The 18793-nt window shown below is 37.6% G+C and overlaps 2 protein-coding genes across 2 annotated transcripts in view; both read right to left on the reverse strand.

Moving 5' to 3' along the window:
* Nucleotides 1–258: 258 nt before the first annotated feature.
* LOC137394004 (metabotropic glutamate receptor 2-like) lies at nucleotides 259–8637 on the reverse strand. Its single transcript, XM_068080720.1, has 4 exons — nucleotides 8347–8637; nucleotides 3591–3767; nucleotides 1450–3177; nucleotides 259–966 (listed from the first exon to the last, which is right to left on the reverse strand). Exons 1-4 carry the CDS (start codon nucleotides 8635–8637, stop codon nucleotides 259–261), a joined length of 2904 nt encoding a protein of 967 aa, XP_067936821.1.
* Nucleotides 8638–9913: 1276 nt separating this feature from the next.
* LOC137392902 (E3 ubiquitin-protein ligase UBR3-like) overlaps nucleotides 9914–18793 on the reverse strand; it is a 65156-nt gene continuing 56276 nt past the window's right edge. Inside the window, exons 27-34 of the mRNA XM_068079262.1 lie at nucleotides 17301–17505; nucleotides 16303–16521; nucleotides 14003–14445; nucleotides 13750–13918; nucleotides 13421–13611; nucleotides 11836–12036; nucleotides 11477–11616; nucleotides 9914–10719 (exon numbers count right to left, since the gene is read on the reverse strand). Of these exons, the coding sequence (XP_067935363.1) occupies nucleotides 10602–10719; nucleotides 11477–11616; nucleotides 11836–12036; nucleotides 13421–13611; nucleotides 13750–13918; nucleotides 14003–14445; nucleotides 16303–16521; nucleotides 17301–17505 (1686 nt within the window). The 3' untranslated portion in view covers nucleotides 9914–10601. The remainder of the gene's footprint in view (nucleotides 10720–11476; nucleotides 11617–11835; nucleotides 12037–13420; nucleotides 13612–13749; nucleotides 13919–14002; nucleotides 14446–16302; nucleotides 16522–17300; nucleotides 17506–18793) is intronic.

Here is an 18793-nt window from a genome sequence, read left to right on the forward strand (position 1 = left end):
AGGAATTTTGATAGCAAGTTTATCTGACATAAAAGTCAAACAGCGACAAGGGAGACAACTCCGATAAAGAAAATGCAATGCAAGGAATAGCGAAATATCAAAATATTTTAAAGTAAATTTTAAATAGATGAGTCAAAAGACTGGCTTAAAAATAGAATAATAAATGATATAGTAATGAATCACGTATAAAACAAGAATAATCACCAACAATAAGAATAACATCATCTCGTAATAAAAACCTGAATAAACACTACCTTATTACACAGGATACTCTGAGGAATCAAATTGAACATCACCGGAAAATTTAAAAGTGTCCGAATCTTGAAACGTAACAGTTGGCGAGCTGTTCGTTTCATGTGCCTGAATGTCTGCAGCGACGTTTTGATAGCAAGCTGTAGAAATAATGTCAGGAGGGGTTACATCGACAGCGGGGCTGCTGGTGCTCTGCGGTCTACTCCTACTGGCACTCGTGTTCGCTACGGAGCCACATCTAGGCTTGTCAGTGAACGATTGTAAAGACATTGACATAGAGCGTAGGTTCATCTGGCGTCTCTCTACCCATCGAAGAGCGTAAAGACGAGGCACAAACAAACAACTTGTAGTTATAAGTGAGTTGATAAGCATCGCGACACTGAGTGGCACTCCCTTATAGTAGTGGCTGTTTAATGACAAGTAGGCTGGGATGAATGCAATCCACATGATTATAGTTGTATAGACTGTCATTCCTATAAACCTCGACTCCTTAAAATTGTCGGGTAGTCGACGAGTTTTGAAGGCGTGATATGCGCAGGCGAGACCGAGTAATAAGTTGTAAACCACGGGAGGTAGTAGCATGGATAATGGAATTTCACATGCGATATACGACCTAGTTATGTCAACCTCGTCTAAACGGTTTGTAATATCCATTGACATATTGTTGCCTTGTGTGAAGTGTGACGCTACTGAACAACATATTATTATCACCATCTACAAGAAGAATGGAGATATTTAGTTTGTGGCAGATTTGCCTTCTCACAAACCTAATCAAAAATGTATTGAAAGTCATTTCAACACCAATACCAAAAACAATTTTGTCTAAAATTGACAATGAGAAATACAACATATAACATAAGAAAAAAATGAGAAAATTAGGTAATCCTACAATTTGACCTCTCCGGCATCAACTTAATAAAGTAGTTTGTTGCCTATATTTAAGGGCAGAGTTGTCTTCTCACAAAATTATTTAACAATGAATAGAAAGTCACATCAAAAACTATCCAGTATCAAAACTTTGAGGAGAAAAGCGGCATGTAGAATCGAAAATGAGATTATCTCACCAATTTGATCTCACTGTCATCAACTACATAGACTCCTCTTCTGTAACTATATTAAGGGCAGATGAGCTAGGTCAGAAGTAGGTCTAAAAACTCTGATAGCAAAATTGAATCTATAATTAGAGCAGCTACTGACCTGAATCAGTATCATAACTCCTGCAAACAAGAGCTGATAACGGTTCTCTATGAATCGAGGCTTGGCAGCGCCTTTATTCCCTATGTTGAATATTCGATATATCCTATTGGCACGAGTCAGCATTGGAGCAATAATTACTGTGAAGGACAGACTAAAAATCACGTATTGAATGTAGCACCAATGCATGTTTGGTATTGGATCGCATCGTGCTGGTGTGTCGCATCCACTCTGCAGAGGCATAAAGTAAACGAAGATGGATAAGTAGGAGCAGAGAACTCCTGTCCATATAACATAACTCAGCTCGAGGCTGGTTGCTTTTATAAGTTTTTCTTGTCGGTTCTTTAAATATATTATGAGCAAGATTAATGTTGCGATGATGCAGATAACGTCGATAATAAGAATCGTAATTGCGACAGGATCTGACCAGCTAATGCTTTGTGGAATGACTATTTCACAAGTGTCCTTGGAATCAGTCGGAGTTGTAAAAATTGTTAGCCTCGTTGTGTTAAGAATGCTGCATCTGTCGCACTGATATGCTGGAAGATCCTCAATGACCGTGATTTTAGTATATTCGTTTGATTGACAGTTCGTACATTCCCAGCAACATTTAGAATGAATAAAATCTAATCGTGTCTGTTTTTGGCCTAGCTTGCATTCCGTGCTGCAGATAGAGAGAGGGACTGAGCCATTGAAATTACTCGAGTTGATTTTAGGATTCCAGGAGACTATTGGAGAGTCGTGTGGAGGCATTTCGAGCCTGCCTGTAAGCGTGTCATATGAGCCAACTTGCGTCAATCCATACTTCCTAGGGTTCATGTATTGATAGTTCATGATCATGTATTTGCTGTTGCCTTCTCCCATCGTTACGCTTACATGTTCACCATCGATATCTCCTTCCATCGCTGACAATAAAGCTTGCAAATCATCCCCTGTGATGTAATCTCTGAATTCCTTGCCTGAGCATGGTACGCTGCTGTTACGATGAATTTGGTACTTGCACCGACCTAGTAGTTCTTGAAGACTCTCTGCTATAGCATAAATGGCGATCTTAACTAGGCCTACTGTCATCTCGGGCTGCCAAACTTCTTTCAGTTGACCAAATGTTGTGTTTCTGCCACATTTATCGACTCGAAGTTTGCAGGACTCATTCCAAAATTCTCTCAAAAATGGATTTTGGGTTGTAAATGGATTTAGCTTAGAAAAATGATCGTCAAAGGATGGATCGTTCTTTGATGCAAACTTTATAGTTAAAACTCCTTCTGCTACATCCTCTATGCCACTGAAGTCTCGTTCATTTCTTCCCCATGCGTCTGAACCGATCCAAGTAAACTTTCCAATAAGATGACGCTCTTGAGCGGCCTTCAAAATACCGGTGGCGGATGTTTGTGAGAGAAACAGCATTACGACATGAGAAGGTTTACCATTAGTTCCAGCAATGAGTGAGTCGATAGCATTACTAAAGTTCTCCTTTGTCGGATTCTCTGGAAGACCAACTGTAGCAGCGAAGCAAATATTGCTGCTGGACCGTTTGACTTCCCCCAACATTATCAAATATCCGTAGATTCCATAAAAGCTGAGAGAGTAGACAAATGACACATAAGACCAGTTATAGTATTCCATGAGATCTATCAAAGCTCTTATCTGGTGATTGTCCGACGGGACGATGCGAGAAAAATAGGGATAGAGAATATCATCTCCTAAAATCGGACTCGTAGAAAGATAGCTAATCTACAAAATAACAAACCAACAAAACTAAACACAAATACTTCATGTCATACCTATTTGTTTATATCTTCAAGAAAAAATTTAAACACAAAAACTAAATTGAACATTTTGGTCATTTGTTATGAATTCAAACTGATAAACAGAAAATTTTTGAAAATAAGTTTGTCAACATCCCTGTTTCGAAAATAAAAATACTTTACTTAGCACTTACTGCCGCCGCTAAAGCATTGTCTAAAAACGTTTCCAAATTTTGTGCAAACGAGTGCCTTCTGGAGCATTCACTCGCTGGATTTAGACCTACACATAGCAGAGTATGCAAACAGAGTGTAAAACTCTATGTACATAGTTCAATTATAAACTAAGCATTTAGGGAAGTAGAGAACCTAAGGAACACTACATTTCCTGTTATTTCTCACCTGGGGAATCGCAAAAAGACCAAGCAGTTCCGCTAGCTGTTTAGAATTAGTGCTGCTTTCTGCTCCGACCACAGCGACGACCTCATTCATGACTTGATGGGCTGAATGACTTTTGTTGCCTATTCCATATTCACCTTGTGGTATGAACTGTAGGCCTCGGGCTAAGGCAGCATTCTCCTACAGTTGAACCAAACGCAAGGATTAGGGCTATGATTTGGAAGTTGATGCGGATTATGTATATCATATATATTTCATTATCAGCCGTAGATAACACTAAGCTATGGAAAGTCAGGAGAGGGAAGTAAAAAAGTGAATCAAGGATGTGACCCCGTTTTTACTGCCGCCCAAATTTGTTGAACTTTTACACCTGAGACAATAGCATAAAAACCCCTTAGCCAGAGTGACCAAGAATGTTCAGTCTATCAATTGAGCAGCTTTGGAAACCATTTGGCATAGAAATCCTTCTTCAGTGTTGTGGACTGAGGCTGGATGGTTTACCAAATAATTTTTTTTTAAGACTGTCACAGGCGAGTCAAGTTGCTCAACTTATTTGCTCCTAATGACTAACTCTGCCATTTTTTTAATTCAGTATATTGTTTATCCTCTTAGGTGAGGCAAATGATAGGAAAATTCCTCTTTTATGAAAATGCTATAACCTTACTTGTTATCAGAAGAACTTGGAAAAGAATGATGCTTATATACTACTTTGGTATTACAAACATGTAAAAAAAAATTAATTCTTTAATCAATTAGTGGTTCTCTGCAAAATCTCTGAAGTAGATAAAAACTGTCAGACAATCAATTAAATATTGTATATTCATTAGATTCTTACTTCCTAAAAAAATAATAACACTTTATACAAAACACCAATACCTGACCAATTTACATTATAGAACAGAGTTATGCAAAGAGAGCTTTTTCTTTCAATACGCAATTTACTTTACTATTTTTTGTTTTTGTCTCATGTTCTAATTTGCTTTAAATGGCATTGACTGGTGTAAGTAAAATTAACATCTATCTATTTCCTTAATCTACTTCAAAGCTTTTAAGCACTTTAACCAAGAAGTAAGTGTAATCCTTCCTTACTTTTTTCACAAGTAAATGGATAAACTCATAAAACTGTTATTAGGCCTATTGGGCAGTCATTGAATAAGTCGTTGCGGAACAGAACGTAATTACATCAAACACAATAGCGTTCTAGGAAAGATATCAATTATCTTGAAGATCAACAAACTTAGAAAAGTAGCCTTTGATTGAGTGGGTAGTCTAATGGGATACTAATATAACTAAACTGTAATTAGATTGATTAAATGCGGCAGCCATTTGTTTCTCAGAATTTTCAGCACGCTGTAATCGGCCAGTGACTTATACACTGCAATCACAAAGGTGTCTGTCGGCTGTGAACTTCTGCAATATCTGTTTGAATAATAAATAAGCCATTAACTGATTGTTGAATTGTGTCGATCACCTTGCTCGATAAACAATATGGGAGCCAAGTTTGCTATCACAGGTTTGCGAACAAAGAAACTGCAGAATGCAGTTGTTTTTCTAAAGAGAATTCTTAACTACAGTCACAAATTAGATTTTGCTTTGCCTACTTTAAGTTAACTGATAGTGAACATACTTGTGGTATCGCATTATAAGGTGCCATGTAAAGTACTTGGGAAGCATTAGGGTTAAGTCATACCAAGTGCAAACTTAATAAAAATCATGTCAAATGTAAGTCGTATAAAATGAAAATCATGTCGAATGTAAGTCATACTAAATAAAAATCGTGTCAAATGTAAGTCATATCAAATGAAAATCGTGTCAAATGTAAGTCATATCAAAAGAAACTCCTGTCATATGTAAGTCATCAGTAATGTAAATGTAAAGTTAAATGTAAATTAAATGGGGCCTCAATAAGGATGTGCTTTCTTTAATTAGTAAAATTACGCTGTGTTAGGTCTCCCTTGTACTACATTTCTGTGAACTGGGATTACTTTGAAAATATGCTTCATTTTTATTTTTAAAAAAGTTTTTATTTGAATAACTGTTTATTTAGGTTACAGATTTGAAGCAATGCAGGATTCGCATACTGAACAACACTACCTCTATAATGAGTTATTTTACGTTTTGGCCAAAGGCTATGTATTTATGGAACACAGGCTTTAACTAATATTTTCCTAATCCTATATAAAACAAAGACAGCTAGCTATCCAGTTAGCATAAGTTTCAGCTAACAAAATCCTAGAAAGGCTGCGAGTGTGCATTGAAAACCATGCAATACGCAACTAACTGCTGTTTTAGGAAACAGCATTATACAACGGATAGAGAAGATTTTTATTTTAATTTTTCCTGACTAAAATCAACTGCATTTCAAGCTACAGATAGGTAACTCTGCGGTCTCTTTCTCAGCAATACAGACTTGTCCTCTGTTTGATATTATTTTGGTTAGTATCCTATAGGTGGAGACTCATTATACACGCCTCTACATGTTTCATGTTGTAAATCAAATGTCTTTCTATTCATGGGCTCTTTATATAGCATCCTTAATTATTCATAATCGGCTTCATTTGTTATAAATTTGTTTCAAGATTGCATGCAATAACTATGTTTGAAATTACTTTATAGATAGTATACTGACCAATTAGCTCAGAGGCTTAAAGTGAGGTAAAAAATGATCATTTACACTCCATGATGTAAAACCATTAGGCAGCTTTTTCATCTTATTTTCTATTTTCTTCCACACGGCAGCAATTAATTTAGAGCTCCCTCAGCATAAATAATAAATAAATAATTACTTGAATAAACAGAATGCATTAAAACTAGTTTTAGAAGAGAATAGTAAACAGCCTTCTATTTATGTATGTATATTTGCTTATGCATTGCTTCAAACTATTCTGTTAACACACTATTAAAAACACTAATCTATTGGTTACATATAAACACGTCATTCCTTGAGAGCTCTCGCACTTCTACCTTCCTCCTCTGCATCGGGTCATAAGCGAGTCACATTTCAGGTGTTAGCAGTATAGAACTCTTAGTCAACTAACCTCTGACAAATAAGCAATTGTAATCACTTTAAATCAAGTCTGGAGGAACACAGCCTTAATCTACTCAAATAGTCCTGCGTATTCTTTTCATCTCAATATGAATCAACTGCCTACCAGGGCTTGCAGTCTTGACTAGCTATGCTACTGCTCATGTGGTTCCTCGTTACACTTTCTTTTACTTTTACTTCTATTTCTAACTGTTATGTATTTTTCAATGAAATAAAACAAACAAACAGTCAGTTGACTACTGAGTTCACTAGGCAGTCAGTCAGCTGTACATAACAGGACATTTTGAAGCAATCTTTGCTAGAATCAAGTGTTTGACTTTCACAATGGTCTATGCTATCTGTTAAACTTACAGGGAAGTTTACATTGATATATATAACAGATGATGCTAGATTAGGAAAAATTTTTCACAACGATTCATTTCTATCAACATTAGGGAGAGGTACAGTAAACGATGCGGGGAAAATTTAAACAGAACAGTGCTCAATTTTTTTTCCATAGCGAGTTATCGCTTGAGATTATTTGTGTTACCTCTAATCCATTAGTTATGTGTCTTTGGCCGTGGGTGTGTGCATGTGGTCACTATTATCAGTGATAAGGGTTATAAGAGGGATCAAGGATTGCAAATTTGTTGATGTTGTTATGACGTATTCCGACTTTTTAGTACAAGGTGATAGTACAATGGCCACAACTAATGTTCAGTACAAACGTCTTGCTGTAAGTGGATGTTGTTACTGTACAGCTAACCTGCTCTATAGGAACGTGTGTTGGTGTTGTTGCTGTACAGCCAACTTGCTCTATAGAAACATGTGTGTTAGTGTTGTTAATGTACAGCCAACTTGCTCTATAGGAACATGTGTTGGTGTTGTTACTGTACAGCCAACTTGCTCTATAGAAACATGTGTGTTGGTGTTGTTACTGTACAGTTAACTTGCTCTATAGGAACGTGTTGGTGTTATTACTGTACAGCCAACTTGCTCTATAGAAACATGTGTGTTGGTGTTGTTACTGTACAGTCAACTTGCTCTATAGGAACGTGTTGGTGTTGTTACTGTACAGCCAATTTGCTCCATAGGAACATGTCTGTTGGTGTTGTTACTGTACAGCCAACTTGCTCTATAGAAACATGAGTGATGGTGTTGCTTTACACTCATTTGTCAGTTAGCCTATTAATCACAGGCCTGTTAGTAGAGTTCCAACTTGCTAGACTGAAAGGGCTGGTTCCAATCCCCAACCTCAGCCAAGATTTATATCTGGTGGTAAGCAATGGCTTGTTAACATTCTGGAATGGAATATAGCTATCCACAGCCTCTGTATGGGTACGTTGTCACAGCTCCAGTGAGTATACTTTCAGATACGTTTGCAACTGAATCTTCAGATGTGTGTCATATCATCATTGATTATTATCTACCTTTCCTCTGGTGATAAAAAGCTGCCTCTTTCAGGATATAGTTTTTGTTGTGAATATTGAATAAGAGTCTGTTAATCAGTTAAGTCAGTTAATCAATTTGCATTTTCTCTACAAGTAAGGACTATTTCTAAAAGATTAGTTTTTCTTTCGAAAATATTAGCTGTCCTTTTACGCTTCTAATGAAAAACATTTCTAGACCATATGAAGGACAACCTTCTGTTCGCTACCGAATGAAGTTGTCGTAAGATACTTGTTTTAAATCCCTTTCAAATGGTTTATAATTTACATGTTATGTACCTCTTACCTTGTAGCAGTCATCAAGGATAATAAATCCTAGGTTGATGCCAGGCAGTAATGAAGCGTTTTTGTTGATCTCTCGAATGTAGAAAGCCATCGCTTCGGCCCTTTGTAACACACCGAGTTCACGAAGCGGCCCGCAAAAGGCGTGGTCATGTCCAGCTTGATGAAGAGGGAACACACCACCAATGATTATGTCTCCATCCAGTTTATAACTAGTGTTAGGCAGTCCAGCAATATCTTGGTAAGTGCCGTAAACTTCGTACGGAAGCAGTAGGAGTATGAATTGTAACAGCATGTTTGTGAACGGTTAGAGGGAAACCAACTTAGATGGTATAAACTCACAGAATGATCAGTAATAAATTATATCTCAATCAACGGACTAAATATAATCAAAAACAGCTGTCTCCTGAGACCGCGCATCCAAGGCTTTATAGAATTCAACTGTTGAAAAATATCAACACGCATGCATCGACTTAACCATAGAAAATAGATAAGCTTCAGACATCAAGTGGCGAGTTGAGTTGAAGAGAGATAAGTCACCTATACCCTCTATCAGTGTATCAGTTTCGAAGCTCTCAGAAGCACACTCAGGAATATTCCCATAAAAAAAATGTGCGCTCATGTTATCACAGCAATTATTAACACTTGAGGCAGCCGCGTAGAATGCAGTCTATATTGAGGTGGAGATAGTAAATTCTATAAAAGTTTAGTTTGGGTCATCAACTGAAACAATAAACTTATATATGGGCATGACCATATATAATATGTTGGAATTTAGAGTTATTTGATGCTACTGCACATGCACATTTGCTCCCATTGTAAAATTATTGGAATTAATAATATTATTGATGGAGTACTTTCTTGGCTTTCAGATAATATAAAATTTACTGCTTTCTAAAATAGTAGTTCCGGAGCTATGAAGTGCAACATGCGTAAATGATGGGACGTCACAAAATGTCCTATCAATTACGCAAGTTGCGCTTAATTGCACTGGAACTACTATTTTGGAAGAAGTAAATTTTATATTATCTGAAAGCCAAGAAAGTACTGCATGAATTAATTCAAAGAATTTTATAATGGAAGTAAATGTGCATGTGTAGTTGGCATCAAATAACTCTTAATTCCAAATTATTATTTATAGACATACCCATATATAAACTTATAGATATTTAAATCAGCTAAACTATTTAAATCAGCAAATGGTACGGAAATTTTTTAACTATAATATTACCAGTATGTTGACTTGTAGTGAAGGCTATTGGCTACAAACTTATGAGTCCCTTGTTACAAAAGTCTGTTAATACAGAAAAACTTGGCCATCTAGATGACTAGTTACATTACAAGAGGAAACGACTCCAACCTTTTCACCATCATCACCAAAACCAACATAATGAGATCAATACCAAGTGACCAGGATACGGATGAAACTTTCCTAAAGCGAGCTGGTTTTTACACCGATCTTCACAGCTGGTCTACATTTGAACGACCAACAAAAATGCTACGCCGCTGTCAGGCATCACCCTTAGCTTTATATTTTGAACTGCTAGAGACATCAGAAAAAATAGTGAGCTAGCCAAATGTTTATTAGACAAACTGACTCATCAAAAATATTTTGAGACACAAAAATATAGCAAAAAATAAAAGCAAGTGGAGAAAAAATGGATGGAAGAATAGTGGCTTGCCGGGCTGTACCAGGTTCAACCCATCAGCTTGTATCACAACCTGTGATCAATTGAATTATTTAATTACTTCAGACAAGTATTGAATAGGCTATCAAAATATTGAATGGCTTGAGCTTTACAAAATAGAGACAATGCACTGCGAGTACACTAGCGCATAGAAACCAAGGGAAACAACTTCTATCTTGTTGAAAGATATTGGTTGCTGCATCAAATGCTATTAAATTTCCTAGGAAACTATTCATCTATCTCATTGGCTATAGAGTACATTCCAGCACCAAAGGTATGAGGAAGTAGGTTACCACCTTAACAATTCATTTCAATCATTGGTAAATACCAAAAAGACAGAGATATACCAACTTCAACATAATCTCATCGGCGAGTACAACATTACAACAACAAAACAGCTTTCTGCACAAATCTGTCTAGAGGGTGTACACAATTCCAAACAAAGTCGTAGAGTTGCAATAGATTTGTTGGCATTTAATAACATAGCTTAAAATATCAGTTGACACATAGAAGTAGCCATGAAGCAATTAGCTGTACGTAGAGCGGGTAGAAGAGGAGAGAGACAGCAAGGCTAAAGTTGGTCGGAGTGAAAGATCCATCTCTTGCAGACATAGTCAAAGTTGTGCGATAGCCATTGCTGTTCGAGCATCTGGTATCTCTCCTTACACAAGTAGAGTGGCCTGCCTCTCCTATCATAGAGTAATAGAGTTATCACACCAGCCATAGAGTACATAGATAGTTGTTAACTTTGTAAGTGTAATAATCGTATCAACTGCAGTATGAATTGAGTTAGCAATGTAACAGAGTGTAATAATACAAACCTGCGGTTGACTGAGTAGGATACGCATCCTCATAAAATAGACATGCTGTATGATATTATGTCATATTATTGTATACTACGCCATACTACATTATACTATTTCATGTTAAAATTTTATACTATATAATATACAAATATTTTATAAATACTTGTATTTAAAATACAAATATTTATATATTTGTATTATTATACACGTATGTATTATATAATAACACATAATATATTATTAAATTATATAGTGTTGTGTAATAATATACAATATAAAATATATAATAATATATATTATATAATTTAGCTTATATTATAGAACATAATATTATATATTATTATATTAATTATTATCACATTATTTATATTATTCGACCTTATTACCTCATATTTTACTATATTTACTACTTAATACATTTAATTAAATTATTTTATATGACCATCACAACTGTTTGAATCATCAACAACTTCTCATCTTCTGGACCTTCCAGAGTAGTTTAGTATCCTGAGAGACGCAGCTTTTAACACTGGTCAGCAAGTAATAACTAAACCATTGCTGTTATAACGCGAATGAGTGCAAGTCATTTTACTCTGTGGGCTGCCATGTCTACCACCCGTAAGAGAACAACAAAACTCACTTTAGATCACGGTCTTCCTCACCATGCTCATCAAGATAGACTGAGCCCCAGAGAGTGGCCCTCTTTCCTCTGATGATCGCCACAATAGAGGCATTAATGTCTAGGACTACTGAGGTGCCAGAACCACAGGCTTTGGAGTGCTGTAATATATGAGCTAAATTAAACAGATCTTCGCTTTGCAAAAAGTCATGAAGAATGGAAAACTAAACGAGAAAAAAATCCGAAAACAAACAAAAAATAGCGTACAAATAACGCAGTTGATAGTTAATAAATGAGAGAAAAAACCAAATGTGAGTGAAAAAAAGGGGAAAAGCAAAAAATCATGGAGTAAACAGACAGAGATGACAAATGGAACATACAGCAACACCACTTTGAGATACGCAGCAGACCTCCTTGAAGCACACAAAGGCACCACAAATGAGGCATATAGAGGGTGAGACTGGAGGCCGCTTGCACAGTGGACATTTCATTTTTCGATAGAATTGGAATATGGCATCATATTGAGTAGGCAATTCCAAAAGTCTAGGTGTGTACCAACGCCTGTTGTCCATGATGTATGACTACAACAAACGAAACTGCATGCGCATAACAATATCACTAAGCAACAGCATACACAATCACTTTTCTAAGCGAAGTTAATCGATTTTGAGATTTACTTTGTATGTTAAAGCCATTGTATTCTGAAGCAACTATTCCTCAAAGACTACACTGTGTTTCGCTTATTTGGTTTCAAAACCTAAAGACCAAACGATAAACATTTCAGGTAATTTACACAAACCTGGCGGAAAATCGCCCAGGCCAGGCTGCCGAGCCGACCACACGGCCAACGTCACGGAAAAGCTGAGCCCTAGCTGGGCAGTAAACATGGCTGCTGGTGAGACTTCGGGTCGATCAAAGGTCAGCTGGCGAGACTGACATGCTACCGATCTATCAATGGGGCAGAGCCAGCCAATGGGGCGGAGCCAGCCAATGATGAAAGCGTATGTAAGAAGCTCAGATGAGCCAAAGAAGTCAGAGATCCCTGGCAGTCTCTTGCACGCTGTTCAGTGTATGCGCACACTTTGAATCGCTTGGATGCTTATACTAATTATCAAATATATATCTTTTATTTAGTTGCACTCCGTGATTTTGATTCTTGTGCAGCAGTAAAGGGAACATTGCGGTTTCCTTTACACATAGTACTAAAATAAATTATATAATATATGAAGATATATAAAACCTAAATACCAAAAACCTGAAAAATGAGTATGTCTGCAGAGGCTGCAGAGGCTTTGTGTGTTTTTAAGAGGCTTGTTGCACAAACAATGTCTCTATGGTAGTGGCTGGGCATGCCTGAGTCCAGTGGTAAGGGAACCCCAATGACTGGAGACATGTTCAGTTGCAGATGGCAATTTAAGGTTAGACGTCATTACAGTCACCATCATTGGTATTTCCTGAGAATTGAGCCTCAACTGTTGCTTGCAAATCAGGCATTTCAGACCAATAGGCCACGGCTGCTCTCCGGAGAGTACAAAGTCATAATACACTAATCTAGCTAATATATTTTTTGGCTATATTCATATTTCTGCCTAATCATTAATTTTTATCAAATTCTTTACTTTTGAATTTAAATTTTTCAAGAAACTTCGAAATTCACTTGTTTGGTCTAAATCCGCTTGTCATGGTGATGGGAAGTGGGGGAAAACCATGATAACCCACGTCCTCAGAGGACATAATACTTGTAGAGAGAGAAAATTAAGGATTAACCCAAATGTTACATCATATGTTGAAAAATCACCTTGTTGAAGCATAGGTAAGGCAAACAAATGTTTGACTGAATTGTTATTGACTTGGATCAAATGATGCATTGGTTAAAAATTTTTGATTTAAAAAAATTGATGAGCTGATGATAATTTTGTTTGAAATGTTCGAAATCTAACATAGATACTTCATGACAGCACACACCTTAATAGTTGATCGCTCCTTAGAAGTCATGATAAAGTTTAGCCACCCCTTTACTATGCTATGAGAATCCTGGCCGGCCCAGTCCAGCGATTGGGCACTAGGGCTATCAGATATTTCTTCTGCCCGGCATAGTCCAAGATACTTGGCAAGCCCTGTGAACCACTGCTGACAATCCTGAAGAGCAAAATGGACTCAGTCATCATATTCATTTTTCGATACGTTCCTCCAGCAAAATGCTGCTTTCAGAAAGCCATATTGAAAACATAAAGCAAGTGCTAGGTAGTGTTCGACATTGATTATCGATAAGACAACTCCTAAAAGATATAAGCTTACCTCTGAGCAAGAAATCTCGGTGTTGGGGCACCCGGCAGGACGTTCTGGCAGAGGTACATTGTAGACATGCTTTTTCAAAATGGCTACAAACTCAAGGTAGCTGAGGCACCTTCTCTGCACAAAGCACTCTATGCTCTGTGGAGACCAGACACTGCACTCCAGAAACTGAAACATTGAACAAGGCATCCACGGGAGACGAATCTCATATTACGCGTTAACAAATGGCTAATATGATGAGTAAGTACTTACAGACACACGTGTATCATCAGAAGGGTAGAACCTGATTGTAGTCAGCTGCGTAATGATGGTCTGCAGTAGCTGCTCCATATCGGCGAGACCGTGCTGTGTTGGCGGTTCACTGTTTGGAGAGAGATTACCACGCTGTCTGCCGCCAACGACAGCTGATCGAGTCATTCGGGTGCCAGGAGAAACTTTCTCCGTCGATTGACTCCATCTTCGATTCGAGCTTGCTTCAATAGAAATACTCAAGCGATTTGAATAGGGAACGTCACTCGATCGTCTAGAACCAGGCTTGTCATTCAACTGGCAAACGTCACTGGAAAAACTGGGTTTTCTCATACCTCGTGTGACCCACGACTGCCGCTCATCCTCGTTGAACTTGCAGCTGACATGGAACAAAGCCTGCACAAATGCCAGATTGTAGACTGCCGATACGAGCCTTTCAAAATATCCTGTTAAATACAAGCAAGAACATTAGAGCTTTAGCACTGTTGTGCAATGTATAGAACCATCAGAAGCTTTAGTATTGTTGTGCTATGTATAGAACCATCAGAAGCGATCAACTGCAAAAGCAAGTGATTCTGGCTCTCATCCGCTGGCAGGCCAACAACAGCAAGATGTAGAAGCACCTAGTTAATACTTTTTTGCCACAAAGGAAAGACTGAAAGGCCTAGCTGACAACAACAGTAACACTGGAGATCTCTGTAAACAAACAAAAAGATAATGCAAACACTACGACTCATACATATCAATTTATTATTTGATGTTCATAATAAATATTTTGAATTTTAGCATTTTTATTTATTTTATTTTTAAAGCTCTCTTTATACTAGATTACCCAATATTATTTTAAAGCGACCAAGATTTTATTATAAATCAAACTCGTCTTTCAACGTATTTTAGTTTTAAATTTGGGAACATGCTGACAGTCAGTTAGTCTATCTCTACGAAGTGACAAGAGTGAATATCAGGAACTCCTAATACAGATGAATACAATGGTAATCTCCGCTAGCATCAGTCGAAGTGTCAGAGCTCACAGATTCAGCGACAAACTAGTTTGATATTTTTCCAGTGGGTTTTGGCCTTAAAGCTTGCTCACACTATATCGCCGTATCTCGCCGTTGATGCCACAATACGTCGGTGACCATCTGTGATAACAATGTTCACACTATCACAAATCCATCGACTTTTACATCAGCCAATAGTCGATGGTATAGTGTTCTCATTATACAATGGGGTAGCGAAAAAAATGAAATACTAGTCTCGCAGCAACTGTCATGGAAGAAAATATAGATCAGGCAATCCGTGACAGTCGATCACCATCACTGAAGTAGTACACATTACACAGACTGTCATGGGTGCACGGCGAACTAATAGATAATTTTGACAGTTGCAATCTTTCCAGACGTACCCTACAGGATGAAATTATTCGCCGAGTTGAATTTAGCAAAAATTGTCTTTTTATGCATATTCGCGGATTAATTTATTTGCGGATGAACACATTCTCGAATAAATTAATCCATGAATTCAGCTAGCAATAGAGTAAAACTTTCACATGCGTATACCATGTGTTTAGGTTTCTATTTAGCTGGAAGATTTATGTCGATCATGCTAGGCTATAAATTTTTGCCTGCATCCAGTGGTTTTCATGAATATTCATTGATTTGAAGGCCTTTGGTGAACCAACAACTTGTGGTAAGTTATGAGCTTTTCTAACGTAAAGAGCTGCAGGAGATATTTTTGCGATGACGATGCCAAATCCTGAATGACAACCTTGAGTAATTTTGTAAAGAAGTGCAATGTATTGGCAATGGGCTTAACTCAAAACCCCAGCGATTATTTTAAAAGAGTTTGGAACTCAGCTATGTTTACTAACTCTGCCTAGCGGCTAGTTTTTAATTTGGTGTGGTTGTTACAGTATTCTCCTTTGTGTTAAAAATAAAATTAATTATTCGCTGTTTTTAATAATTCGCGAAATTGACTGTACGCGAATTATTGAATCCATCGAATAATTTCATCCTGTAGGGTATTAACGTTGCACATAGTCACACACGTTGCGCACATCGCTGTGAGGAAAACGCCGAAACATGGTGATATAGTGTGAATCAGCCTTAAGGCAGAAAGAGAAAAACTCAAAAACACAGAGACGATTATCATGCCTTCATAGCATGGACACGTTTTCAGTGTTTTTCCCACCCGCTTCCTGAACCACTTAAGGCGGTAGGGATGACTTGAATGAACAACTTCGCTTGTACCAAAGATAGATTCAAGAGTTCAGTGAGCGTATAAATTTATATCTTAAAAGATACCAAGAGAGAGATGAGGAGGCATTCTGAGATAAAGTTGAAGGAAGATTGAGATGGGGTCTCTGAGCAAAAGGGGGACAGCTCCCTGGTGGAGTACAAGACTGCTGGTGCTAGCAGAAGGATGAAATTCCACGGATGTGAGCTGGGAGAGAAGGTCGAGTGCCTCTGCTCCCTGTCCATGCAACTTCAGAATGCTCTGGGAGAGGGCACCTAGTAGATGGGCTACAAAATTATAAGAAAACTAAACTTACCAAAATCTCTCATGACATTGCTAATCTGCAAATATAGAACAAGTTAGGTGTGAACCAGTTAGTGAGGTGCTCTAGTGACCAATCACAAGGAAGCAGTGGCCAATCACAATGAAGCATTGACCGATCACAATGAAGTAGTGGCCAATCACAATGAAGCAGTGACCATCTAAATTCTCAAGGTAAATAATTCAGTACAAACGCACAAGGGATGTAAGACAACTGCCTGATGGAATTTACAATGAGGGAATGGATGTTAAGGCTAAAAACGAAAGCTGGAAGGATCTTAACATTTTCGTAAAAATCTATTTAATAAATTTTAAAAACAAAAGATGCAAAAGCAATTGGATCAGCCTACTAGCACAGATGAGACAGCGATACGAAAACATCCAAATAATGCCAAATGAGTCATGTCTATATAAATACGCTCAAACAAGCACAGATGAGATACCTCTATGAATATACTCAATCAAGCATAGATGAGATACCTCTATGAATGTACTCAAACAAGCACAGATGAAATACCTCAATGAATATACTCAAACAAGCATAGATGATATGCATACATCAGTCGAGCACAGATGAGATGCATTTATGGATACACTCAATCATGCACAGATGAGACACATCTATGGATACACTACAACAAGCACAGAGGAGATACATCTATGGATACACTGCAACAAGCACAGATGAGATACATCTATGGATAGTAAGATCTGTAATTGCGGCAATGATTAGTTTTTAACTCACCAGTAGACGACTTCCTGCTGGGCACGCTGATGCCATTGGTTTCATACAGAACAGCATAGTCTAGGTTACAGCGTGCTACGGATATGAGAAACTGGGCTACCTCATAGGGATTTCCTGCCTGCGTGTACTTGTTGATGTTACCCATGGCATTCGATCTCATTCCCATTGTAACGACATTTAACTCTTTGTAGAAGGGCTCTGAAGGCTGCAATCACAGCATTTGAAGTCATCACCAACTGTTGGAGTCTGCCTTTAGTAAAGACTCACCGAGGGCCAATGCACAGATCTACTACACCCAAACCTCTACTTATGATAGCCTTGACATATGTTTGAGATATCCAACATAGAAATTGAATTAATATTTGACACTACACCTGCAGTGATGTTAACATACCGTGCTCAAAATTTCGTAAAACACCCGTTTCGTAAGAGATCATAAAGAGATTAAAGATGAAATTTAAAAGGAAAATGTAAAAAATATATACAAATATTAATACAAAAATTAATACAAAAAAATTTATATTAATAATTCCACTTTGTCCCAATAAACGCTATGCGTTTCCACATTTTTGATCAATTTTATCCGAACTTTCGCTTTGTTCTAAATTCTGTTTTTTCATTGTGTCTGTCTGTGTGTCCATTAGAAACGCTCTGCGTTTCCACATTTATTGGCTGATTTTATTCAAGCTCCACAAACGTAAGTTCCGTGCCTTCCGCCAGGTTGATAAAATATTTGGTTTCGAAACTCTATCTGGTTCCTGTGAACTAGCCTCTTAAACACCCACCTTCAAACTATCTGGTTCCTGTGAACTAGCCTCTTAAACACCCACCTTCAAACTATCTGGTTCCTGTGAACTAGCCTCTTAAACACCCACCTTCAAACTATCTGGTTCCTGTGAACTAGCCTCTTAAACACCCACCTTCAAACTATCTGGTTCCTGTGAACTAGCCTCTTAAACACCCACCTTCAAACTATCTGGTTCCTGTGAACTAGCCTCTTAAACACCCACCTTCAAACTATCTGGTTCCTGTGAACTAGCCTCTTAAACACCCACCTTCAAACTATCTGGTTCCTGTGAACTAGCCTCTTAAACACCCACCTTCAAACTATCTGGTTCCTGTGAACTAGCCTCTTAAACACCCACCTTCAAACTATCTGGTTCCTGTGAACTAGCCTCTTAAACACCCACCTACAAACTATCTGGTTCCTGTGAACTAGCCTCTTAAACACCCACCTACAAACTATCTGGTTCCTGTGAACTAGCCTCTTAAAAACCCACCTACAAACTATCTGGTTTAGATGAAAGAAATCCTGGGCATCACCGAGCTTAGTGCTAGTATAAGTAAAATTATTTAAACTTTAAATAATCTAGGTTAAAGTAAGTTACGCTGCATATATTCATCACCGCCTCTACTACTGTACCTACGCATTACCAAACCTACATATTCATTATTGTATCTTTAAGGAAAAGTAGCAATGAACACCTCATAGA

This window comes from Watersipora subatra, chromosome 4 (assembly GCF_963576615.1).
Source record: "Watersipora subatra chromosome 4, tzWatSuba1.1, whole genome shotgun sequence".
In the NCBI taxonomy this organism is placed as follows: Eukaryota; Metazoa; Bryozoa; class Gymnolaemata; order Cheilostomatida; family Watersiporidae; genus Watersipora; species Watersipora subatra.

Coding starts and splice junctions, on each gene's coding strand:
- LOC137394004 (XM_068080720.1), bottom strand. CDS start 8,637: ATGCTGTTACAATTCATACTCCTACTGCTTCCGTACGAAGTTTACGGC. Junction 3,768..8,346: donor TCCTTGATGACTGCTACAAG/GTAAGAGGTACA, acceptor GTTCAACTGTAG/GAGAATGCTGCCTTAGCCCG. Junction 3,178..3,590: donor GTCTTTTTGCGATTCCCCAG/GTGAGAAATAAC, acceptor GTTATTTTGTAG/ATTAGCTATCTTTCTACGAG.